This window comes from Pongo abelii, chromosome 11, assembly GCF_028885655.2.
Source record: "Pongo abelii isolate AG06213 chromosome 11, NHGRI_mPonAbe1-v2.0_pri, whole genome shotgun sequence".
Classification (NCBI taxonomy): Eukaryota; Metazoa; Chordata; class Mammalia; order Primates; family Hominidae; genus Pongo; species Pongo abelii.
In genome coordinates, this window is record NC_071996.2 from 21,198,527 (window position 1) to 21,224,697 (window position 26,171).

At 44.0% G+C, this 26,171-nt stretch overlaps 1 protein-coding gene and 1 non-coding gene across 7 annotated transcripts in view; one reads left to right on the plus strand and one right to left on the minus strand.

Moving 5' to 3' along the window:
* Nucleotides 1-506: 506 nt before the first annotated feature.
* Nucleotides 507-26,171, minus strand: part of GYPC (glycophorin C (Gerbich blood group)) — a 57,429-nt gene continuing 31,764 nt past the window's right edge. For 2 of the 6 annotated variants that reach the window (XM_009237635.4, XM_063712715.1), the window contains 3 exons: nt 22,987-23,043; nt 21,725-21,781; nt 19,001-19,720 (listed from right to left, as the gene is read on the minus strand). In XM_009237635.4, the coding sequence (XP_009235910.4) occupies nt 19,524-19,720; nt 21,725-21,781; nt 22,987-23,043 (311 nt within the window). In that variant the 3' untranslated portion in view covers nt 19,001-19,523. Of the gene's footprint in view, nt 1,012-19,000; nt 19,721-20,867; nt 21,325-21,724; nt 21,832-22,937; nt 23,044-26,171 lie in introns of those variants that run through there. The other 4 variants (XM_054549184.2, XM_063712716.1, XM_054549185.2 and 1 more) reach the window with 4 other exon arrangements.
* Nucleotides 12,754-12,860, plus strand: LOC112132547 (U6 spliceosomal RNA). Its single transcript, XR_002914295.3, has one exon. It is a non-coding gene; the product is annotated as a U6 spliceosomal RNA (small nuclear RNA).

Consider the following 26,171-nt stretch of genomic DNA (forward strand, 5'->3'; position numbering starts at 1 on the left):
GCTAGGATCTAGGACTTTCAGCCTCCAGAGCTGTGAGAATAAATGTCTGTTGTGGAAGCCACCCAGTTCGTGGTATTTTATTGTGGCAGCCTAAGTTGACAAAGACACTGCCATAGGCAAATTAGACACTTGTTAGGAAAATCTTCCCTGTCATTTCCCTGAACGTGAACTCATTGCCAAAAACATCCTTGCTAATACCAGGCCATGACATTTACCAGTTCTGTCACCTTGGGCAAGTTTTTTGTTTGTCTTCTTTACTCCCTGAGTCTCAGAGCTTTAATTTCTCTAGTGGGGGTAATTATAATGATCTCCTGGTGCTGTGTGAGGATTAAATGAGATAATCCTTTTTGAGTGCCTGGTATGGCCCTTAGCACATTAAATAATAGCTGTTGTTCCTGTTACTCTTACTACTGTTATGACTTTTGTTGAACATTTTTTTCTTTTATGCCCCATGACTCAGGGCTGATGCTGGAGAGCTGGGGTTTGGTTTTCACACATGGCAACAATGACCATAGGAATCTACTTTATTTGTTGCTTTGCCTCATTTGCTAACTTAGTGCTACTTTGGCATAAACGTGGTATCAGTCACTGTGCTGATGGTCCTGTGGCACTTTGGGAAGATGGACAACTGGGGTCAGGGGCTTCAGATATCTAGGGCTTCATGGGACCGTAATTAACAGTGAAGTGGTGTTTTGATCGATGAGTCTCAGAGGAAGTCTTGTCCACCTGCACTGCTAGAGCTAAATTCAGGCGTTGATTCAATCCTGGTTGCTGGGGCCAGTGTGGATGGCAAGCGGGAGGAGATGATGTTTCTTTGGCAGCATCAGGACCCTCCTCTGAATCCCTGACCTTGGGTCTTGTGCTCTAGCCTGCTGGTGTCCCAAGGCTCTCACAGACAAGGCAAAGCTGACAGAGGTGGTGAGTTCAGAAGCCATGCTTCTGGGGTGTCCAGGAAGGAACTGGGAGCAGGCTGAGGTCGCCCTGGGGAGGGGGTTGCCATTTGGCTTGAACCTGGAAGAATAAGTGAGGTAGAGGAAGCAGACGAGTGGTAAGGAGCCTAAGGCAGAGGCGTGAAGTGAGGAAAAGGCTGGAACAAAATGTGGGTCAGAAGCACAGAGACAGGGAGTCTAAAAGAGGGACCCAGACACCAGGTCACCCTGGCTCTTGAATCCTGTTCAGCTTAATATGAAGCTGTTGTCTCTCAGCCCTAACTCCACCCTTTTACAACTCATTTTGCAATGCTGAACTTGAGACTGCAAACCAGGTTTCTGCCTTGCCAGCTTCCCTTTGTTAGGCTCCTCTAATTGCCCCCATGAGCCTCTGTGAGGCAAGCGTGGGAATGGCTCCTCCCTGTTCCTGGGAGAATCAGCCAGCCCTGGTTCTTCCTCATAGTAGTGACAGTTCCTTTCCATTGCAGCCTCTGAACTATTCCCCTGAGATGCACCAGAACCGCCCGAACAGTGCCCCTTCCTGAGGCCTGGACCCCAGATCTTCCTGGGCGCAGAGACACCAGCACCAATAGCAGAGATGAGAAAGTTCGGAGAAGGATCAAGACCTTAGAAAACATATTTTCTTTATTTCCTCAAAAGTCAGGGTTTTCTCCTAGAAGTTCAATCTAGTTCCGTCACAAATTAGGTTGAATGGATGTGCCGCTCTATTTTTTGGCTCCCTACTCATTTCCATTTGTGTTTTCTCCCCTTCCGCACCAATACCTCATTGCCTAATTACTTAAGATGTATAATAATTCCTAGTCTTTGACAGGGTAAGTCCTCCTGTCTAAGTCTGCATCTTCAGGACCATCTTGGCTATTCTTACTCTTTGTTCCTCTTTGTCAGTATCAGAAGCAGCAGATCAAGCTACACAACCACAACCACAACACGACAAAAACAAAAAATCCAACCACTTTTGTGTTCAAAACACAAAAAGTGCTTTGTGTGCTTTGGAATGCATTGAAGACATAGACAAGGGTTATTCTTTAATGTTTTTAAATCAGGTTTATAATTTTGTCCATATAGGTCAGGTATATCCTTTGTTAAATTTACTCTTGTGGACTTTATAAGCTTGAGACAATTTTAAATGATACCTTTAAAAATGACATTTTAAAATGTTGTTAGTGTATAGAAATGCAATTTTAAAAAGTGACCTCTACTAGGAATCTACAGAGTAATGGTAAATTCTCTTATTAATTCAATAATTCACCTGTAGATTCTCTGGGTTTTCTACATGGACAGTCATAGTATCTGCAAGTACTGACTGTTTTGGCTGTTCTTGCCTGATCTTCATAACAATATTTTCCTTGCCTTTCTTTGGGAGTTGGGACCCACAGCATGATGTTTAATGGAAGCAGTGATAATGGGCCCTTTACCTCCTCCTAACCTTAAGGAAATGCTTTTAACATGCCACTCTTCTATGTGATGTTTGCGTTATTGGGTTGAGAAACTTTCTATTTCTAGCTTGCTAGGAATTTTTAGAATGAAAGTAAAGTTGTATCAAATGCTTTTTCTTCAACTAAGAGATACTGATCTTTCCCTTTGAACTGTGAATGTATGACTTTCATTCATTGATTTTAAAAAATGTTAAATCCACCTTACACTACAAGAATAAACCCAATGGTGATATATAAGCTTTCTTACACATTGCTGGATTCAGTTTGCTAATATATTTTAAGATTTTCTTACATCTAGGTTCATGAGAGACAGGTTGCCTGTAATTTTATTTTCTTACACTGTTGTGGTTGGATTTCGGTATCCATAGTATGCCAACTTCATAAAATGATCCCATTGTCTATTTTCTGGAGGATTCTCAGTAAATTTGGAATTGTTCATCTCGTGGGTACTCAGACCTGGTGCTCTCTCTGTGGAAAGAGATCTTTCTAGCTACTGCTCCATTAAGTGGCTATAGAACCATTCAAAATTTTTGTTTTTTAGTTTTCCTCAGTGTTGGTAAGTTATATTTTTAATGAATTTGCACATATTATCCAAGTTTTCAAGTTTATTGGTATAATGTTGCTGTCCTTGTATTGCCTTCTTAATAGCTGCAGAATTTGAAGTTATGTTTTCTCTTTTACACCTAAATTATTTATTCATGCCTTCTCTCATGTTTTTCTTGATTACTTTTGCCTGAAGTTTTAAAATTTGCCATTTCAAAGAACCAGTTTTTAGCATTTTTTGTCTATTGTATATGCTTATTTTTCATTAATTTTTGCTTTCATCTTTAGTATACTCTCCCTTCCATTTTCTTTAGGTTTGTTCTATTGTTTTTCTTAAGATGTTTAGTTCATTAAATTGTAGCCTTTCTTGTTCCTACTATTAACATTTAAGGATATACGTTTCCATCTATGCAAGGGAACTTCAAAAAGTTCATGGAAAATTTAATTAAAAGATAAAAATTAAAAATATAAGCTTTATTTCTCAACATAAGCACCATCAAGTTCAAGACACTTTTGCAAGCAATGAAGCCAGCCAGTTAGTCTATTCCTAAAGAACTGAGGGTCCTTGGAATTTAACCATGTCAATGCAGTCTTTTTTACATCATTAGCTGAAGAAGGATGGGTGCCCTTTACAAACTTTTTAAGATTAGAAAGCAAAAAGAAGTCAGAAGGAGCCAAATCAGGATGGAAGGCAGATGCCTCATGATATCCCATAAAAACTCTCATGAAATTGCCCTTGTTTGATGAGAGGAATGAGCAGGGTCATTGTAGTGGTGGAGAAGGATCCTCTGGGGAAGCTTCCCCAGGCATTTTTTTGCTAAAGCAGAAACTGCTACCTTTCTCAACATACTCTCATAATAAGTAGATGTTATTGTTCTTTGGTTCTCCAGAAAGTCAACAAGCAAAATGCCTTAAGCATCTGAAAATCTGTTCCCATGACCTCTGCTCTTAACCCATCCGCTTTTGCTTTGAATGGACCACTTCCACCTCTTGGTGGCCATTGCTTTGATTGTGCTTTGTCTTCAGGTAAAGCCACATTTTATCTCCTGTTGCGGTTCTTTGAAGGAATGGTTCAGGATCTTGATTCCTCTTGTTTAAAATTTCCATTGGGAGATCTGGTCCTGTCTGCAGCAGATCTGGGCACAATGGCTTGGGCACCCGTCAAGTGGAAAGTTTGTTCAACTTTAATTTCTTAGTCAGAATTTTGTAAGCTGAATGATTTGAGATGTCTATGGTGGTGTCTCTTGTTTCTGCTGTTAATCATCAGTCCTCCTAGATTAGGGCATGAGCAAGATTAATTTTTTTCTAACAAGTTGATGTGAATGGTTGGCCACTATGGGCTTCATCTTCAACATCTTCTTGTCCTTTCTTTAAAGAAGTTATCCATATGCAAACTGCTGATTTTGGGGGCATTGTTTCCACAAACTTTTCATAAGGTACCAATAATTTCATCCTTCTTCCACCTACCTAAGCTTCACCACAAATTTGCATTTGTTTTTGCTTCAATTTTAGCAGAATTCATGTTGCTTTGATAAGGGCCCTTTTCAAAACGATGTCTTATACTTCTTAGTGCCTCAAACTAGATCCTGATAGACATATTATAACAAGTTAGTATGAGCTTGTTTTGGTGCAAAATAATTTTCAAATCCACGCTTAGTTTTTTTATAATATGCATTTTCTGTGGATGTTTTGAAGACCCTTTGAATATCAAATTCACATTTCATTTCATTTTCATATGCAGTCTTTTACATATTTTCTAATTTCTATTATTATTTCTTCTTTGACTCGCATTATTCTGAAGTATGTTGTTGAATTTGTGTGTGTGTGTATATATATATATTTTTTAATATATATAATTTGTGTGTATATAAAATATATATATATATAAAAATTATCTTTATGTTATTGATTTTTAACTTAATTTCATCATGGCCAGAGATTAGGGTTTATAAGATACCAAGATACCAATCCTTTGACAGTAGTTGAGACTTTTTTTTTTTTGGTCTTTGTTAACAATTTTTGTAAATATTTGTTTTTTGTTTGTTTGTGATGGAGTCTCACTCTGTCACCCAGGCCTGAGTGCAGTGGCACAATCTCGGCTCACTGCAACCTCCGCCTCCTGGGTTCAAGCGATTCTCCTGCCTCAGCTTCCTGAGTAGCTGGGACTACAGGTGCACACCAGTATGCTTGGCTAATTTTTGTATTTTTTTAGTAGAGAAGGGGTTCCACTACATTGCTTAGGCTGGCCTTGAACTTCTGGCCTTGTGATCTGCCCACTTCGGCCTCCCAAAGTGCTGGGATTACAGGCATGAGCCACTGTGCCCAGCTCAATTTTTGTAAATATTCTATGTAGGCTTGAAGAGAATGTGTATTTCTTTACTGTTGGATGCTGTGGATACTAATTATTATGTATCTATGTGTCCATTGTTATCTTCTGTCTTCTATCATCTCTACCTACCTTCCTATCCACCTACCTACCTACCTTCCTTCTTGATCTCCATTATATCAAGACTGGTGTATTTTTCAAACTTGTGTGTCTCCTTCTTTCTCTCCCTCCCTTCCTTCCTTTTTTCCTCCCTCTTTGCAAGACAGCTGTGTCAATATCTCCTGAAATAATGGTGGATTTGTCTATTTCTCTGTGAAGTTCCTGCCAACTTTTGCTTTATATATTTCAAAACCGTATTTCTAGATGCATAAAAGTTTATAACTATTATATTAGCTTTGGGGAGTTGATATTTGCATTTTTTTTTACTTTTTTACTTTTATCCTTTCTGCATTGATATGTTTTAGACCTATTTCTTATAAATAGCATGTTTTACTCTTCTATTATGACAATCTTCTCTTTTAAGTGGAAAAATTAATAGATTTGCATTAATTGTATTTCTAACATAATTGATTGGTTTCTAATAAGTCATTTTGTACTTTCTGTCCAATCTTTTCTATATTTGTTTCTCTAGCTTTCTTTTGAAATGATTAGATATTTTTTCTTATTCCATTTTTTTGGGGCTCTGGTTTAGAATTTATACATGTTTTTCTGTTATTTATTTAACAGGTTTGTTTAACTTATCAAAGTCAAAATTTAATAAATTATAATTTCCCCAAACAATATAGAAACCGAGAACATGTTAATTTTAACTCCTTTCTAAATACAGTATTGATGCCCAGTCTTTTAGTTTTAACCATATTTCTAACCTTATTGGCATAACAATTATTATTATTTGCATAAAATCAGTATTTGTTTAGATTTACTTATATTTTATCATCATGTTCTTGACAAATATGAATTCTAGGTTGATAATTTTTTCTACTTTCTCCTTGAAAGTATTATGTCTGTTTTCATGGCTTCCTTTATTGCTGTTGAGAAGACATTTGCCAAAATACTGTTGACACGTTAAAATTTAGCCTGTATTTTCTCTCACATTACTGCTAATACATTCTTATTCTCATCACTATTAGCACTTTCACTATGATATGACTAGGTGTGGATTCTTTGTATTCATCCTATATGGGTCTTTGGGATTTCTGTATTCTGAAGATTGGTGCCTTTAATTAATCCTGGAAAGTTCTCAGTCACCTATTACCTCCCACCATTTCTTTCTTCCCCTTCTGGAAATCTGATTAGATGTAGTCTAGCTTTCCTTACTCAGTCCTCCATATATTTTTGACACACATCTCAAGTATGGACCTAATTTTGCTTAACATACTTGGTGCTCGCGGGGCCCATTTGCTATGAGAGTCTGGTTTTCTAACTCTGGGTCTCCCTTGCCAGGCAAATACTTTTACTTCCTGAGTCAGCAAGCTGGTGCCTTTCTGCATCTTTATTTCTTTTCTGAGTCCACAGAAATGTCCTCCTTGCATTTGAGGCTACTTTCCCTGTTTTGTGCTTTATCTCTTATAACCATATATTCAGAACAGAAGTGATGCATCTAAAGAGGAAGTTTACATATGCTATCTTGACAGAAAACATTACTTCTAAAAGTATATAAAAGAGACCGAGACCATCCTGGCCAACATGGTGAAACCCCGTCTCTACTAAAAATACAAAAATTATCTGGGCATGATAGTGGGTGCCTGTAGTCCCAGCTACTTGGGAGACTGAGGCAGGAGAATTGCTTGAACCCAGGAGGTGGAGGTTGCAGTGAGCCAAGATTGTGCCATTGCACTCCAGCCTAGCGACAGAGTGAGACTCCATCTCAAAAGAAAAAAAAAGTGATAATAATGATATTAAGCCTAAATTAAATGAGCTTTCCTTTGCTGCATGAATGTTGAGCCTAGTTTTGCTTTGTCGTGTAATCTGAGAAAGGGGTGTAGGTTCATGTGCTGTAAATGTTTACAGGCTTGTGGACTTTAATGTCTTAGTAGGTGAATGTTAAGGAATTGTAAGGTGAGATACCCAGGGAATGTATTTGCATGCTCTTCACTTCCTTTCTAGAGATAATGGGTTCTTCTAAATTAGGAACTTTGAAAAATGGCAGGAGTTTTCATCATTTTGGCCTGTGGTGAAGGAAGATTCCCTCTAGTCCATCTCATGACACTAAAAGTGATGTTTCTCAATTCCAAATTTGATGATGCCACTCCCTGCTGAGAATCCTCCTGGGGATCCCAGGAGGATTACAGAGCAAAGTAGAAACTTCACAGCTGGACCCTCAGGGCTGTCAGTGAGCATCTTCCTGTTTCCTTCTCTAGGCTTGCCTCCTGCCACATTCCCCACTCCACCTATACGCTCCAGCGACTCACAGCACTTTGGACATGTCACAGCCATTTCTACCTAATCATTTACCTCTTCCTGAAATCCCCCATTTGCTAGCTCAGATAACTGATAACTCTGATAACTCAATCATACGTCCTTACCCATTCAGTACTAACAGAAATCTTCCTCTGAGGTTTTCTTGACCAACTCCTCTCTCTCCATCCCGCCATCTTCTGGGTCATGCATTGAAGCATCCTGCAGTTTTCTCTCTCCCTGTAGTTAGCAAGCTTTATTGCCATTTTGGGGTTACTTTCTATTATTGTTGCTGCCTCTGGGACCTCCCTGAGGACAGGTATTGTTCCCTATAGACCTAATGTACACACAGGACCAGGCACATAGGAGGTCCTGCATGCACGCTTGGTGACTTGGAATGAAGGTGTGTTCTCCCACTATGGTGTATGGGTGGTGCTGGGCTGTCTCAGGGCCCTGCAAGTCCTGCTCTGCCTTGGCCTAGGAACAAAGCTTCCCACTTGAATCTAGGGCAACACCATCCCCCAGGGCTTTCCTCTATCCTGAGAATTAAGTGTTTGTATCCAGATAAGACATTTCTGGAAGGATGTACCATTACCTCCTCCATTATCCCATCCCAGGCAGACATCTCTGGTAAAGCAGGGAAATTCCAATGGGACGTGGGTTATCTGAACATGTTTGCCCTGCTCCTGAGGGTTTGCTTGGGAAAGTATCTACTTCAATGGGAATAGATGCCAGCTCTGCAAATGGGGATGCTGGCTTGGCATCCCCACTCACCTTGAGGCAAGCAGGAGGGTGTCTGGACCCTCTTAGAGCAATTCTTCTGCAGGTCCCTTGGTTAAACCGCACGTTCCCAGATCTCAGTGTGGATCTTCCGTCTCAGAGCTAGCATTTTCTAATACATTGTGTAGTTATTATGTGTACTGGCTAAAGCCTGGGTTCAGCTCCGGACTTTGCCACTTCGTGCTATGCAATTTGGATGAGCTTTCTAATGTTTATTTTCTCTATTTCCTTATCTGTAACATGGGAAGAAAATAATAATACCTACCTCAAAGGATTGTTGTGAGCATTAAATGAGTTAATAGATTACACCTTGTACATAGTAAATGCTTAGTACACTTAGAAATGTTAGTCAGAACTCATGTCTAATGCACTGTGTAGCCTCAGAAAAGCCCTTGCCCCATCTCTTAGCTGGCCTTCTAGCATCTGAGGGCCCTAGTTCTCTCCCATTTTACCAGTCAGTCCCACCCTAGTTGGCTTCCAAACACTCATGGCATGTTAGCAGTGCAGCTGGGCACAGGTCTGGAATCCCTCTCTGAAGGAAGGGCCTTGACTGTAGTTTGGGTGATAATCATGATGATTTACTTTTTCTCTTTTGGTTCTAAAGACCACTCCCTTGGGCGTGGGCTGGAAAATACTCTGCAATTTACAACAGTGCCAATTTTTGGTGAGGCTCATCTAATTTTTAAAATTCTTTTTATTATATATTTTTGGTAGGGGATGTGGAAAAGTACTTGGTAGGAGAAAAGTATCTGGAAACAATGTCCCATAAAGACACCTATAAAGGTGTCTGATCTTGGAAGGCAAAGAGAAGAGGCACAAGCTGAAGCTCCCTCCTGTCTCGGCCTCTGAAGCGGGTGGGGTCTTGATTCTGATGGAACTTCTTTTAATGGTCTTAGTACCCTAAGTAATTACCCTTCATATGCAAGTGAAATTTTCCAATCTTTTCTGTGCTTTTTTGGCATGCTTGAGTTTACAGTGGGTATATTTGTATTTTATTGTTTTTCACTAACATTATATCACAAGCATTTCCTCAACTTATTAAAAATTCTTTGTAACATCATTTTCTTGCTGTAGAATATTTAATTGCAAGTCTGCATCATAATTCTCTTAACATTCCCCTAATGATGCAAATTTAAATAGTTCTATATTTTTTCTATGGCAAATAGAGCTATTGTAAGCCTTTTTTAAATGGAAATTTTGGCCCATATTTCAGCATATTGTTTTCAGGATAGACTTTTAGAGGGAGAAATTTTGGATCAAAGAATACGAACAGTTACAAGATTCTTGGCACACTGCCAAATGTACTGTCAGTGAGGTCATGCCCACGTTTATATTCACTAGCCAGTGCGAGCCTAGTGACTTTGGGTAAGAGTCGTTTAAATGATCTCTGGCCTAATTTAATATGTTAAAATGCAATACACACAGGTACACCCATATTTACTACACATATATATGCACATACATGTATATATAGAAGTGTATACATATACATCTACCTATTTAAATCTAATCTATCTACCTATATCTACATCTCTATAAAGTTGACCCTTGAACAATGTGAGGGTTAGGAGTACCACCCCCACCCCTACACAGTCAGAAATACATGAATAAGTCTTTTGACTTCCCCAAAACTTAACTACTAATAGATTACTGTTGAGTAGAAGCCTTACCTATAACCTTAATCAATTGTTATATGTATCATATAGTATATTCTCATCATAAAGCAAGCTAGAGAAAAGAAAACATTACTAAGAAAATCATAAGGACTGCGTGAGCTGTCTTGCGCTTGTAATCCCAGCTACTTGGGAGGCTCAGGTGGGAGGGTTGCTTGAGCCCAGGAGTCCGAGGCTGCAGTGAGATATGATTCTACTGCTGCACTGCAGCGTGGGCAACAGAGAGAGACCTATGTCTCAAGAAAATTATAAAGAAAAAAAGAAAATCATAAGGAAGAGAAAATATATTTGATATATTTATTATTCATTAAGTGCAAGTGGAACATCAGAAAGATTTTCATCTTCATGTTGAGTAGGCTGAGGAGGAGGCGGGGTTGGTCTTGCTGTCTCAGGGGTGGCAGAGGTGGAAGAAAATCTGCATAAGAGTGAAACTGCTCCGTTCAAATCCGTGTTGTTCAAGGGTCAGTGGTGTATGTATACATACATATATACAAATATACATACATATATGTATTTTTTATTAGTAATGCAGCTGCACATTTTTTTCCTGTTAGAATCATTTTTCAATGGCAGGTGATTAATAGTGGGTGGAATAAACAAGCTACAGAACTTCCTTCTACCTCCCTGGGGGGCAGCTGCAGTTAGCTGCCAAGAATTCCAATTCAGCTTTGCTATTTAAAATCTCCAGCCTTGTTTTAAAAATCAAACACGTCTGTGAGGGGAAAATCTCTCTCCATGTAAACAAACAAAAAATATCTTTCTGATAATACATTTCAACAGGGTATTGAAAGGAATGAAAAATACTCATGGTAAAGAGCTTTCTTCACTTTTAGGTACCTCTGCATCTCACTACATTGGCTAATTCTAAGTTTAAGGAAGAAGAAAGGAGCAAGGTTTATCACCCCCCACCCCCCATTTTTTTTTGGGTTTTTTTGATTGTTTGTTTGTTTGTTTTTGAGACAGAGTCTCGCTGTATCACCCAGGCTGGAGTGCAATGGCCCAATCTTGGCTTACTGCAATCTCTGCCCCCTGGGTTCAAGCAGTTCTCCTGCCTCAGCCTCCTGAATAGCTGGGATTACAGACACGTGCCACCACACCTGGCTAATTTTTGTATTTTTAGTAGAGACAGAGTTTTGCTATGCTGGCCAGGCTAGCCTCCAACTCCTGGTCTCAAGTGATCTGCCCACCTCGGCCTCCCAAAGTGCTGGGATTACAGATGTGAGCCACTGCATCCGGCCTATCACCCCTTTTTTACTAATAAGGAACAAAACTCCAAGAGGAGAGCCACCTAACTCTGCTCCATGTCATCTCCCAGGAGCTGCCTTGTCTTATTCACCTAGTGAATATCAACTGCAAGACACAAACAGATTCATTCAATTGTCAGCCCACATGTGGTGTCTAGTAATTGCACAGGTACCCAGTATTGAATGGATGCCTAGTATTGCTCTGGTATCTAGTATTGCACAGGTGCCAGTATTGATCAGATGCTAGTATTGCACAGCTATACCCAGTATTACACAGGTATGTATTGCCCAGGTGCAAACATTGTTTGATGCTAATGTTGTACAGCTGTCCAGTATTGCACGGGAGCCAATATTGCTCAGCTGCCCAGTATAGAATAGGTGCTCAGTATTGCATAGGGGTCAGTATTGCACAGGTATTCTGCATGGCACATGTGTTGATATTACTCAGATGCTAGTGGTACACAGCTGTTCAGTACTGCTTAGATACTAGTATTGTACAGGTGCCAGTATTGCCCAGGTGGCTAGTATTCCACTGCTAGCCAGCATTGCACAGGTGCCCAGTATGGAACAGATGCTAGCATTGCACAGGTATCCAGTACTTACAACATATGTGAAGCATGCTCCCTCTGGCATCTCCATGACCTCATTTCTTAGGAAAATGAGAAAGTGGGACACGAGTCCCATATTGGATTTTGTGACCTTGTCTGAAACACTTGCCTGACTTCTAGCACAGCCTTTTTTTGGTCTCATGTTCTCACATGGGCGCAGGATGGCATTCCGACCTGAGGAGCGTGTCAGGGCTAAGCCGGGGAAGACTAGTGAACTTGGAATCATCTACGTTTTCTTCCCTCCTGTGTCCCTCCCACTGCACACTCCACACACATGCCTCGGCATCCCTTTCTGCTCTCCTATCTCCAGATGAAGAGGGAAGGTGGTGGGCCTTCTCACTATTCTCCCTGCTTCCTCCCTGCTTCCTCCCTGCCTGGAGGGACGTACTTGGCAGAGAGCTTTCTAATACTCATCCCAAAGAAGAAAACTTGCAGGTAGAATTTCTGACTCAGGTCAAAAGCCTGGGTGGAATGGCCTTCTCCCTGGCCTCCCAGAGGCATAGAGGCCAGGCCTCATGAGGTAGCCCTTCTGAATCCTTTGCTTTCATTTTCTCTTTGGGATCCTAGTTAGGTATCTTTTGTTGCAGAGGAGCTGCAGATGTGTCTATGTGATACTTAAAAACTTAGTTTATTCCATAGAGATTTTAGTACAACGGCAGATGAACGGTCTTCATCCACAAACTCAACAGGTCTAGTTTGATCTTTTGCTCCAGGGGCTATTGTGTTCTGTACACATGGTGCTTCATAACGAATTCAGGGTCATATTGATTCACAATTGTGTTAAAAGAGGATTTTGGTGCTCACTTACGCAGCACATATACTAAAATTGGAATGATACAGAGAAGATTAGCATGGCCCCTGTGCACGGATAACATGCACATTCATGCAGCGTTCCATATTTTTGTTAAAAAAAAAATTAAGAGGATTTTGTCTCATCCTGAAAGATCTCTCATAAGGTGCTTTTCCCTGTTCAGGCCTCAGTAATTTCTAGGCTGTCTTCCTCCCCAGAGTACAACCTCTAATTCCTCTCAACATTGGATGCAACGTGATTTGCAAATCTGACCATATCTGCACCCACTTTCCTCCTGTAAAGGGCTCTTACCACCTTCAATTACAGCATAGTGGCCAGCCCTCTCATTACCTGTTCTTTGCAGTCTCTGTGTCTGGAGTCATCCTCGGTTACTTCCATACATGCCTGAAGCTGCAGGAAGAACTGCACACTTGCAGGTTCCAATATCACCTCGATTTCTCCGCATTTGTCATCCCCTCACCTAGATAGCTCCTTCAAAACCCATCTCAGAATTCTCCCTCCAACAATCCTTCCCGGACTTCCCCTCAGGCCATTTGGTCCTCTGTGATGGAACCCTAGCAGCTTCAACTATTTGAACACATCTCTTATTGCAGCCAGTGTCCTCCAGGGAGCCAGCGAGGCCTTGCTCAGCTCCAAATCTCTGGCATTGCACCACCCGTAGTGTAAATGCAGAGAACGTTTGTGTCCCGAATGAAGGAATTAATGGTGTTATCTCTGCCTGGGAGCTGAGGTCTGGATGCCTACCATCCTTTCACCCTAACACCTCCATTTGTTACCTTAAGAAGACAATGTCCGTGCACTGCAGCTATGAACAAAATGGTCCTTCCTGGGCCGAGCACGGTGGCTCACGCCTGTAATCCCAACACTTTGGGAGGCTGAGGTAGGCGAATTACCTGAGATCAGGAGTTCAAGGCCAGCCTGGCTAACATGGTGAAACCCCTTCTCTACTAAAAATACAAAAAATTAGCTGGGCATCATGGTAGGCACCTGTAATCCCAGCTACTTGGGAAGCTGAGGCAGGAGAATTGCTTGAACCTGGAAGGCGGAGGTTGCAGTGAGCCGAGATTGCATCATTACACTCCAGCTTGGGCAACAAGAGCAAAACTCTGTCTCAAAAAAAAAAAAAAAAAGGTCCTTCCCTGGAGAAAGGAGTGGACTGACTCTGACTTGGGGAATCTCAGTAAGCCCAGAGGAAGCTTTATCTTGAGAGAGCTGAATATAGAACTTGTTTTTAAGTACTTTTTGAGAGAGAAAAAATGATAATAATTTCAGCTACTTGAAAAATAAAAGGTGGCTAATGTAATGTACTTGGTTCTAAAAAGACTAGGAGATCTGCATATCTTAACATCAGCTTTGGAGGTCTATAATGTTGGCAAGAGACCTCTTGATTACAGGATGATCTTAGAATAGAGGCTGGCGAACTCCACCCAACCTTATTGCCAGGGCTGTGGATTTATGGATCCACCCATGAACCAAAACATTCTCACAGCTGTATGCCTCTATGTGTTCCTGTCATAGCAAACCAATAAAAAAGACCAAACCTGCAGTGAGATCTCTCATACACTGGCCAGAGGATGGAGAAAAGTTTTCTGCTTTAAACTCTTGCATGTGGTTTGAGAAACAGAACATGTTTTTGATTTTCTGGAGAGAAAGCTGGGACACTTTAAAGACCTATGAGCCCTGTTATTTAGTTCATTGCATTGTTCATTCAACATGTATTTATTGAGTACTCACAGGTACCAGGCACAATGTTAGGCAGTGCCTACCTTTTTGGGAGACAATTCTCCATGGGTCTCTTGCATTTTTCACATCTGTTGAGTGAGGCAGGAACTGCACTGTGTTCTTGACTACCTTTTCCAGGATGTTTGTGTATTAAACAGACATGGAAGACCCAGTAATAGCTCCCTCCAGTGCAAAAGGCAGGCATTTTACTGCCCATTATGAGATTCCGATTTTCTTGGTTCAAGATTTCTCTTCTGGAACTCAACCCACCATATGGATAAACATCCTCTGAGATCACCCACATCACCCACGTGTAACTTGGAGATGTAGAGATGTCATTCAAATATGCTGACGTCATGCTGCTTGCTGGGCTGTAAGTGCCTTTGTCTCTGACCCAGGAATCTCATGTCTTCTGTCAGCATCTATGAAACTGGTATAGGCCGAATTCCTCATTTAAAAGCAGGGCAAAACCTCAGACCCTTCACAATTCTTGGCAAGCTTATATCTTCCTTTAAATTACTATTCAAAACATGAAAATGCAAATATTTTGGTTGCCATGTTACTGGTAAGAACTGTGCAGCACGGAGAAGTTAAGTAGCTCTTCCTAGGTCACACAGAGCTAGTTAGTGCCTGAGATGAGATTTTTGTCCAAGTCTGTCCAATTCCACAGCCACTCTCTTTTCATAACATCATGCTGACATGCTAAATTGCAAACATTAAAATGCCTGTAGTTCTACTTGTGGCACTGGGCCAGTTAAAGTACTGTTGGCCCCTAAATCATTCCCGTTGCTACGATGATAAAAATATTTAGGTAAGGAATGAAAAACAATTGAGCAGACTCTCTCCAGGGAGGACAAAAAGATAAAATCATGAAGGGGAGTTCCTTCCATTAAAAGAAGAAGAGAAAATTCTAATATTTACACAACAGTTGGCTCAAAGCCTTGACCTCCTGCCGCTTCTTCTGGTGAATAGATGAGATCCATCTCTCTCCAGGCAGGATGGGCTGAGTCATGTGAAATTCAGACTAAACAATGGTGCAGCTGGAGGAGCAGGTGAGCCCCAGGGTGGGGAGGCCTCCAGCTCTACAGGCAGGGTCTGAGCCTTGCTAGATCTTTTGAAGCCCCTTTGTGAATTTCCATGGTGCATTTTCATCTTTTGTCTTGTTTAATTTGATCATTATCTTATCCATATGATAGAGACTGACCTGTTCCTTCAGTGACTCTTTATTACCTATGCAACAAAGTCCAAATTTCTTAGCTTGGAACTGAAGCCGCTCTATGGTCAAGCCCTTATATACTGTGCAACTGGCCCAAGCCTCCCTTCGTCTCTAAAGCCTTTCCTAAGTCCATCTCACTCCCAAGATAGAACTGATCTCTCTCTCCTTAGTATTTTAAATTGATCTGTATCACTACTCTCTCAGCATCCATAATACTTTAGGGCTTATACATATTTACATGTTTATCTTCTCCCCTAAACTAGGGACCCCTGAAGGCAGAGGCTGCTATATTTAGCTATGTAATTTCAACACTTACATGGTACCTAATAAATGTTTGTGGATTACAGCTATATACTCAGACACACACACATATATATTATCTATCTGTCTCTGAATCTGAAATTTAATCACTAAATACTCTTAGTTTGGGAATGAGCACTCTGAAGAAGCACAAATCATCTAAGAAGTGTTGGTAGGGATGCTTTGGCATGATGTAATCTAGATGATCACTTTCTTTTTCATAACAGTGGCCTGGGTGCAAGCGTCCTGGGTGCTGGAAGTGTGGATAAGGTGTGACTGGGCTGGCTATCTCTATAAGTTAATCATCCCATCAAGAGCAGATAGGCTCCACTGCATTATCTCTCCCCACCACGAGGAGAGACCTCTCAACCAGGGCAGCTCTGACTAGGGATGGGGTTGCTGGCAGAGGTGCCTGGGCCATCACTGTCCAGGGCCACTGGGTGGCAGAGACCTGGCTGGGGATTCTCTGATCCCAGCACTGGTGTCATGCCAGCATCCATGAGTCTTGATGCCACCTGCTCTGCTCCCTGGGCAGCTCCTGCTGACTCATCTCAACCTGCTGAAGGGAGGCCAGACAGGCCTGAGTTAAATGGCTCCTCTGCCATTAGAAGCTGTGAGACCTCCAGTAAAGCTCATTGACCTTTCTGAGCCTCAATTTCTACAGATCTAAAGGGAGGATAAGGATATCCACTTGCTAGGATTATTTCGAGGATTAAAGGAGGCTTATGTGCAAAGAAGCTGGGATTTTCTACAGACAGAGCTCTGTCCCTTTCCCTCTTCTTCCAGCACTTCTCTGCCCCATCCCCTCTCTTCCTTTCCTCTCCTCTTTCTTCCTTCTTAACAGTCTTTTTGACTCTTTGGTGTGTGCAAATTTGTGCATTATTTACCCCAACTTTGCAGGCATGCGGCAGAATGATTTAGTACATTGCTGGAGGAAGTATCAAAGATTTAAAAACCTGGTCCCTAATCTAAGAGAGGAGTATTAATTGCCCACAAGTGTCCACCAGTGTGCACTCTGTGTGTGTATATGTGTGTGCATTATCTCTTTAAGTTGCCCTGCTCTCTGGTGTGGCCATCTGGCCTCTGCTGTTAGCCTGCAACAGTTCCCTCCTCGTGGCATCTGAGCTAGGCCACCTGGGACAACCCAGCTTTGCAGCTTCCATGTCATCACTACTGCTGCTGAGCCTGATTCTGGCTGGGTCTAGGGACCAAGTAGACTGGGAGCAGACTGTGTTTCAATTGTTTTCCAGGACACTAGGCAGGCAAAGAGTGAGGATAAAGGGAGGTGAGGAAGGGGAGGTGAGTGGCCAGGGAGTCAAGCTGAATATAGACAGCTCCTGGGCCCAATGAGGGAGAAAGGAATGAGTTACCATCATTCTTCCCCCACATAGGCACCTGCTCTCTAGGAGGCCTGGAGAGCCCTGGGCTCATCCTCTTCTGGAGCCTTTTCACCCCAATGCGTGTCTATGTGTAGGTTCTGGTGCCTCCTCTGTGCTCACTGGACAGTGATCTGTGCTCCCAAACCTGGAAGATATGGGTGCTCAAAAACCCGAAATGGCATTGCCATAGGAAGGGATATTAGAAACCATTTACCTGAGTGTTTCCAAAATGTGCTCCGAGGACAACTTGGTCCACGAGTTCCTAGCAGGTATCCTGTGAGCAAATGGGGTCTGTGGTTCAACACGCTTGGGAAAGGCTGTGTGCACCGCTCCCCTCCCACCAGTGTCAGCATTCACACTGGGCCAGTAAAGACGCTGAGGAGCCTGCACTGCTTTCACTTTGCATGATACATCATTTTCTAAACTGACTTGTGCATATTTGTTGGGACTATTTATCCCCATTTTTGCCACGCTGGTGTTCTGAAGATCAGTGTGGGCCATGCAGATACAGCCAAGCCCTTTATTTCATAGATGAAGGCCTGTGAGCTCAGGTCACCAGGAAAAGGTCTCACTTTTGGATCAGGCTTCTGCCATCACTGCTTCTGTGAGCTCCCAGCTCATCTCCCCCACCACGGCCCCAGGACTGCCAGCTCCTCTGATGGGTGGACCCCCCCACTGAGCTCACATCCCCATAATCCTCCCAGGGACATCTTTGGGACCTTTCTGCCAACTCCCAGGTGGAGATGGTGCAGCCTCAAGAAGCCTGAGCCCCAGGGAGTACCTAGGTGACCCCAGCACCTGGCGTGCAGTCTTTAACCTCATAGCTGCTGGTCCTTGGAGTGACAGCTGAGCTGTTGGGAATCTTGGAAAAACTCGCCTGGAAGGGGATTGTTCACCAGTTCATCTTCTCTTTCTGTTACTGTTATTTTGAGTGACAGCTATTCTTCAGGAAGTGTGCAGAAGTAGTGCAATAAGGAGTGTTTGTTTACCGCTGCACACAGTTGTTGACACTGGAAGACAGGAAGGTCTGAGCACTTGACCCTCAACGCTGGGAGTCAGGCACAACAGAGGTGTCATTATCAGCATCATTTGTACGTGAGGGAGGAGAACATGGAGGCCAGAGGGGTCAAACAAGTTGTTCAAGGTCCTGGGACCAGGAAAGGAGAGCTGGGACCCAAAGCCAGGGAGTGGAGCTCTGCAGCCTCTGCTTCCACCCCTGGGTTCCACGGTCACTGTGATTGGAAGGATGAAATTCACTCATATTTTTTGATCAGGTCCATTTGTTCTAATACTGCACCTTGGAAAATCAACACTTCAGCTAGTGCCCTGGCCACTGGGAAAGGCTATTTCTAGTGGGACATTTCACCCTTCCTTTTGTTTCATGCAGCTGATGCCCCTGTAGGGAAAGGAAAGCTGGTCACTTGTCCTTCCTCCCTTGGCAGGCTTGGGAGCCGCCTGTACCGGCTGTGCTCTCTGAGAACTGGCCCCCACAGGAGCCAGAAATGAACTGTCCTGGCCCCGTCAGAGAACATAATATTGCACAGGTGAAAAGCAAGCCCTGGGTGGCGTTTATCTTTCCCCAGATAACTACAGTAATACTGTTGGACTCTGAATGCTCGGTTACATTTCAAATTTATTTCCAATCGTTCTGAGCTGGATCAATGGGAGACAAAGGTACCTTTTAGCTCTGGCACCTGCTGTTCTCCCAAATGTCAAGGACTGACATTTGATGCCATTATCCCCAGTCAGCATACAGATGACTTATTTCCTTGCTTCCCCAGCCCCCGGGTACCCCGGCACCCCCTCACCCTCAACAGGGACTTTCCTGCCAGTGAGCTGATGTTGCTCTGCACTGCCCAGGGGGCCCCATGTGCCCAGACTTTCTCCCACCTCCGTGGAGCAAAGGGTGGCCTCTTGGGTGGCCATCACCTCCCTGGGTCCCTGGGAGAGGGCTCTTGTAGCGCGAGTCCTCCTCCATTCCTCCCTGGGCAGGCACCTAGTGTTTCCAGGTGCCTATCTTGGGAAGAAGAAAGTGCTCTCTCTCTGTCTGGTGGTATCAGCAGGGGTGCTGGGCGATGGGGTGTATTTTTCCTGATGGAGCTGGAGGAGGCATTCAGGAAAGTGAAGTCTGTTGTCCCTCAGATAAAGTACTCCTTTCTGCTGCTATCACCAGCATCTTGGAGGGCAGGGTCGCCCTGCAGGGCTGCATCTGCACTCTCAGCAAACTCCGTGCCCTTGGCCTCATTGGTGTGGTACGTGCCCCTGTGCCGGTACATGTAGTACAGCATGACGAAGAGGAGGCAGACTAGGACGATGGCCACAGCAGCGATCACGCCTGCAGGTGGGAAGAGGTGCAAGGGTCTGTCTGAGGCAGGGGCCCTAGGACCTGGGATGGGGGTCAAGACCCACAGGGGTTGTGTGAGGACAGATATGATGCCACAACCAAAACAGATGCTCCTTGATTTATGATAGGAGCCAGGTTCCTGTAAGCCCATAATAAGTTAAAAATACTGTAAATGAAAAATGCATTTAATACTCCAAACCTACTGAGCATCAAAGCTTGGCCTCGCCTACCTTAAGCAGGCTCAGAACACTTACATTAACCTAAAGTGCAAAATCATCTGACCCAAAGACTATTTTATAATATAGTGTATCATACTATATATTGCCACCTGGGAAATGGTCAAAGTTCAAAATTCAAAGTACGGTTTCTACTGAATGCTTTTGCATTCACGCCATTCCAAACTCAAGAACTCATAAGTTGAACCGTATACATTGGAGACAACTGTACCAACATCAAACAGGACAGTTCATTCCTTCCCCATGCTTCACCAACCTGTTGTGTGATGGCCCTGTAACCTGTGCCTTTCTAAAGGCACAGGGAGATCCTCCTCTCCCCTTCTCTCCTCTCCTTCCTTCCCTCCCTTCTCTTTTTCTTCTTCACAGTTCTGCTACTAAGCACTCTAAGCACTCTGCAGACAGGTTGGAATCACACCCCAGGACTGAACCTTGTTTAGAGATTTTCCATTCTAAAACCAGGAAAGTCCCAGAAAACAGGGCAGAGCTCGTTGCTGTATATACACTATACAGGGGGAAAAAAAGATGAGGCTATTAACTGTGCTTGGGGCAGGTTGTGTGGTTTGTGTTTTTCAATGGCCTGATGGCTGCTTCTCACCCTACCCTGCTCCCATTCCCTCCTGGGGACTGAGGACTGTGGCAAATCTGCAGGAGGAGCAGGACTTGGCCACACAAAGGACTGAAATGGGAGAGGGTAATGCAGAGGATGCCAAGGTGGTGGCTGTGCAAGGGAGAAGTCACCCCTCACTTCTGCTGGGACTCCAGAGGGGTGGGGAAGTACAGTGTGAAGCTGCTTAGGAGGGGTCAGATCACTCAGGACCTTGAGAGTGAGGGGTCAGCAGTCTCATGGGACAGGGGTGTTTTGAGTTTGGGCATTTACTTTGAAGCTGCAGAACAAGCCTCTGTCTTTTCTTAGAATGCAGGTTTATTTGGAGGCCTTGGGGAGGGACTGCTGAAGAATATGAAAAGTCTGAAACTGCTCCCAAGTCCCACCTTTATAGAGCAATTTCCTAAACTTCCTACTGCCTTCAGGGGAACACTTGTATCTGCATAATGTTAATAATACCATCTAAGAAGAAAAAAAGCTCAGTGGTGCAATGAGTTGGAGAATGCCAGGTTACACAGAGTCCAACAGGTGTCTTGGATTGCTTGCTGCTGCTGCTTTTTCTTTCTTTTCAAATTGTAGATGTTTCCTGAGTTATTAATAAGCTGCTGAGAAGTGTGGATCTCAAAGAAGGTCGCAGAGCACACAGCACCTCCCAAACTTGGTTGTTCTTCAAACACAGTTTGCAGTCACAGCCATGACCCATGGGGAGCCACTTGCCCAGGGTTCAAAGCAAAGCAAAGGCAGGCTCAAGTTTCCTTGAGGATGGAGGGTTGGGGGTCATGGACCCAGGGAAGAAAATAATGTGGGATGAGGGAGATGGTGGAGAAGTCTAAGTAGCCTGGTCAGTCTACCCTCATTCCACTTCCACCCTCAACCTCCCTCACCAAAGCTGCTGTCTCTCCAGCCCCTGACTTCCTGTGAGTCAAGAGCCCTGAGAAAGGCCAATAAATATATACACAGATACGTATGATGTACGCATGTATATATATTTACCCAGGGCTAGACTCCTCCATTCCACATTGAAAACCACCTCTGAGGGAGAGAAAAAATGGCCACAGCCACCCCTGCCCAAGTCCTTAGGTCAGTTCTCTCCTGGATGTTTTCACCAAGGCCCCCCACCCTGGCTGCTTGAAGGGCTCTGTGATGAGAGCTCACCTGCAATGATGGCAATGTCCATTGTGGTGGAGGAGGAGGTAATCCCTGGATCAGGCCCTGTGAACAGAGGACAAGAATCTGAGGTCAGAGAGGAAGACTCTCCATGCCTAGCAGCACCTTGGCCCAAGCTGCATCCTTTGCTCAGGTGTGAGCAGCTCTGAGAATGGGTCCAAGTGGACAGGAGCAGTGTGGGGTACCCACCGACTCCTAGCAGGGATGCACAGACCAGGAACCAGGTTCTGCTTGATCACTGACTGGGATGGAACTGTTTGAAACTGAACCACCAGGTCACTCCAGGCCCATTTGAGTTCTCTGCAGTATGCATCCACTGAGAGTGGTGCTGCACCTGGTAGATGCTTAACAGAAATCTGTGTGTGTATGAAGGCAGGGATTCTTGTTGTGTTTAAGAAAGAATATTTGTGGAGTGTCTGATGCTCACACCAGGTGTCTCAGTCCATTTTGTGTTGCTATAGCTGAATACTCGGGTAATTTATAAAGAAGAGAGGTTTATTTGGCTCACAGTTCTAGTGGCTGGGAAGTCCAAATTGGGCAGCTGCATCTGGTGAGGGCCTCATACTGCTCCCACTCATGGCAAAAAGCAGAAGGGGAGCAGACATTCGCAAAGAGACCACAAGGTGATATAGAAAGCAAGAGAGTTTAGAAAGCTGAATTTGCTTTTATAACAACCTGCTCTCCAGTAACTAATCCAGTCTCATGACAGATAGAACTGCTCCCTCCCTCAAGGGGGTATTAATCTATGCATGAGGGATCTGCCCCTATGACTCAAATATCTCCCACTAGGTCCCACCTCCCATCACTGCCACCTTGGGAATTCAAACCAAGCAAGGCAGGCTGAACTTTCTTTGAGGATGGAGGTTTGGGGGGCATGGACCCAGGGCAGAAAACAATGTAGGATGAGGGAGATGGTGGAGAAGTCTAAGTAGCCTAGTCAGTCTACCCTCATCCCACCTCCACCCTCAGTCTCCCTCACCAAAGCTGCTGTCTCTCCAGCCCCTCAGTTCCTGTGAGTCAACAGCCCTGAGAAAGGGCAATAAATATATACACAGATATGTATGACATACCTACGTATATATATTTACCCAGGGCTAGACTCCTCCATTCCACATTGAAAACCACCTCTGAGGGAGAGAAAAAATGGCCACAGCCACCCCTGCCCAAGTCCTTAGGTCAGTTCTCCCCTGGATGTTTTCACCAAGGCCCCCAACCCTGGCTGCTTGAAGGGCTGTGTGATAAGAGCTCACCTGCAGTGATGGCAATGTCCATTGTGGTGGAGGAGGAGGTAATCCCTGGATCAGGCTCTGTGAACAGAGGACAAGAATCTGAGGTCAGAGAGGAAGACTCTCCATGTCTAGCAGCACCTTGGCCCAAGCTGCATCCTTTGCTCAGGTGTGAGCAGCTCTGAGAATGGGTCCAAGTGGACAGGAGCAGTGTGGTGTACCCACAGACTCCTAGCAGGGGTGCACAGACCAGGAACCAGGTTCTGCTTGATCACTGACTGGGATGGAACTGTTTGAACTTGAACCACCAGGTCACTCCAGGCCCATTTGAGTTCTCTGCAGTATGCCTCCACTGAGAGTGGTGCTGCACCTGGTAGATGCTCAACAGAAATCTGTGCTGTGTATGAAGGCAGGGATTCTTGTTGTATTTAAGAAAGAATATTTGTGGAGTGTCTGATGCTCACATCAGGTGTCTCAGTCCATTTTGTGTTGCTATAGCTGAATACTCGGGTAATTTATAAAGAAGAGAGGTTTATTTGGCTCACAGTTCTAGTGGCTGGGAAGTCCAAATTGGGCAGCTGCATCTGGTGAGGGCCTCATACTGCTCCCACTCATGGCAAAAAGCAGAAGGGGAGCAGACATTCGCAAAGAGACCACAAGGTGATATAGAAAGCAAGAGAGTTTAGAAAGCTGAATTTGCTTTTATAACAAGCTGCTCTCCAGTAACTAATCCAGTCTCATGACAGATAGAACTCCCTCCCTCCCTCAAGGGGGTATTAATCTATGCATGAGGGATCTGCCCCTATGACTCAAATATCTCCCACTAGGTCCCACCTCCCATCACTGCCACCTTGGGAATCAAATTTCAACATGAGCTTTTTCAGGGTCAAACCACATCCAAACCATAGCACTAGGTGTTGCTTAAATTGCCTTCTATCTACTCTATCATGCAGTCTTCACAGCAATCCTATGAGGTGCCTGGTGTTATTGGCCCATCTCACAGGAAGAACACCAAGGCTCAGAGATGTGATGTGCCCATGATCACACAGCTCATGCAATATCAGGTCAGGACCTAGCCAGTGCTCTTGCCTCTGGAGTGCACTTTCTGTCTTGGAGAAGCCCTTCCCAGGGCTCCTGTCTGAGAAGTCATTCCTGAAGCCCGCCCATAGGTCTTTACATTGACTCTCCTGTGGGAAGGACCACTCTATGACACTATCCAAGTTACTGAGTGTGTTTTTTCACAGCTTAATGGCCTGGCCAAAGAGGGTAGGATGTCTAGGACATTGGGGACCTGCATGTTTCCTAGAGCTGCTGCACAGAATGCCTTCTCTCCTCTGGGAGATGATTGTGAAGAAGGATTTATTGTATCACAGAAATATCAGTGTTAACATAGGAAACCCCATGTTCCCATTACAATGGCCCTGCATAATAAAACAGAGAAGGATGCTTCACAATAGTCATTTCCAGTCAGATAATCACTTAAATTATAGTGTTATGAGGTCACTCTCCCCAGTGCAACTGCCAGATGCCTCTTTCTTATAAGTAACTGCCTGCTGGAGTCAGGAGTCATAGTGGGTGAAGGGAGAACAGACTCCCAGCTAGGGGTCCACAGCAGGAAGCAGGTGGGCCAAGCTAGGGGTGTCTGGGGCCAGGAAGGAGCTTGGAGTTAGTTAAGAAGTTAATACAAGGCATTGAGGCAGCCAAGGGACCCAGTGAACACTGGTTCAGGAGTCAGGGCCTCAGGAGCCAGGAACCAGGCAGGGTAGAGGATCCAGCATTCACAGTGCTTCTCAGTAGCTAGACCTGAAGCAGGAACCACAGCAAGTTCAAGCAGGTGCTAGACTTTACTATGCCGTGTGAACAAGTGCAGCCTCCAATTTAGTATCTAGCACATAGTAGGTACTCAATAAATATTCACTGAATGCATGAATGAATGCATGCATATATAAATGAATGGATTTAGTGGTGGAGTTCTAGACTTTTCTAACCACTATACATCTCAAAGTTCGGAAAGAAAGAATAACACCTTGCTTAAATAGGCATGGATGGTTATAGAAGCTCAAATACCCAGAACTGCCCTCAGAAATTTTCCAGGTGAAGACCTGCATTTCTTATGACAGTTTGTGCAACACAATCAGGGTTAAAAGAGACTGTTATTTTCCCTTCCTTTAAAACAAGTAATAATTTCATACTAAGTGTCAGGTGCTGCTCTCAACATTTAATGCATTTTAACTCAGACCTTGCAACATTTCCATTCCATAGGAGTTATTATTAGCCCCATTTTACAGATTTGGCAGCTGCATCCCAGAAAAGTGTTATTTTCCCCAGCTTGTAAAGCCACCTTGAGAGTCAGAAGTCAATCATTTGAAGTCTGGCAGCTTTGAGTCAGTGTGTTCAGCCTTGTCGGGCACTGCGAAGTGGAGAGCCTTGGTAAGCTGGTTTCCAGATGAGATATTTGGCTTGAACAACTTGGGGTGCATTTCTTGGCTGCTGGTTAGGGACCTTGTACCCAAATCTGTATACTGGGAGACTACACACACTTCCAGCAGGCCAGCCAGGCTGGGAAGGGAGGTGGGACCTGAGACCTTCGAGGCCTCATTGGGAGACCATTGGGATTGCCAGCTGGGCCTCGCAATGTGGGCTCCCTCCAAGCTCATGCCTCCTGAGGAGCATGGTGGGCAGGAAAGGTCCCTCAGCTGGAACTACTCTCTCCATGCCCCACCCCCTCCAAGTGTGTGGAGCTGAATTTACACGTTTCACAATGTGACAGACTCCAGGGAAGTGACATTTCAGCCCGACCAGAGCTGCCCTATATTAATAGATCAGAATCAGCATAGAGAGGAAGCTCGAGGCTGTCTGGGAAGGTGCAGATGCTGTGAGACAGCAATTCTCAAAGCATAGTCTCTGGATACACAGCATCCTCTGGGAGCCTGTTAGAAATAGAAACTCTCAGGCCCCAGCCCAGACCTACTGAAGAAAAACACTAAGACTGGGACCCAGTAATTACTATAGTAGATTCTGATTCATGCTTTAGGCTGGGAAGTGCTGGTGTAAAGAGGGCTTCCAGAAGCGGTGACATCAGGATTTGTCCTTTAAGGGCAAATAGGAGTTTGCTGCACAAAGCATATAAGCATTCCAGACAGAGAGCTCAGCATCTAAGGCAGCTCTCCCCACTTCTCAGCTTTCTCCCCAGTGTCTGCTTGCCATCC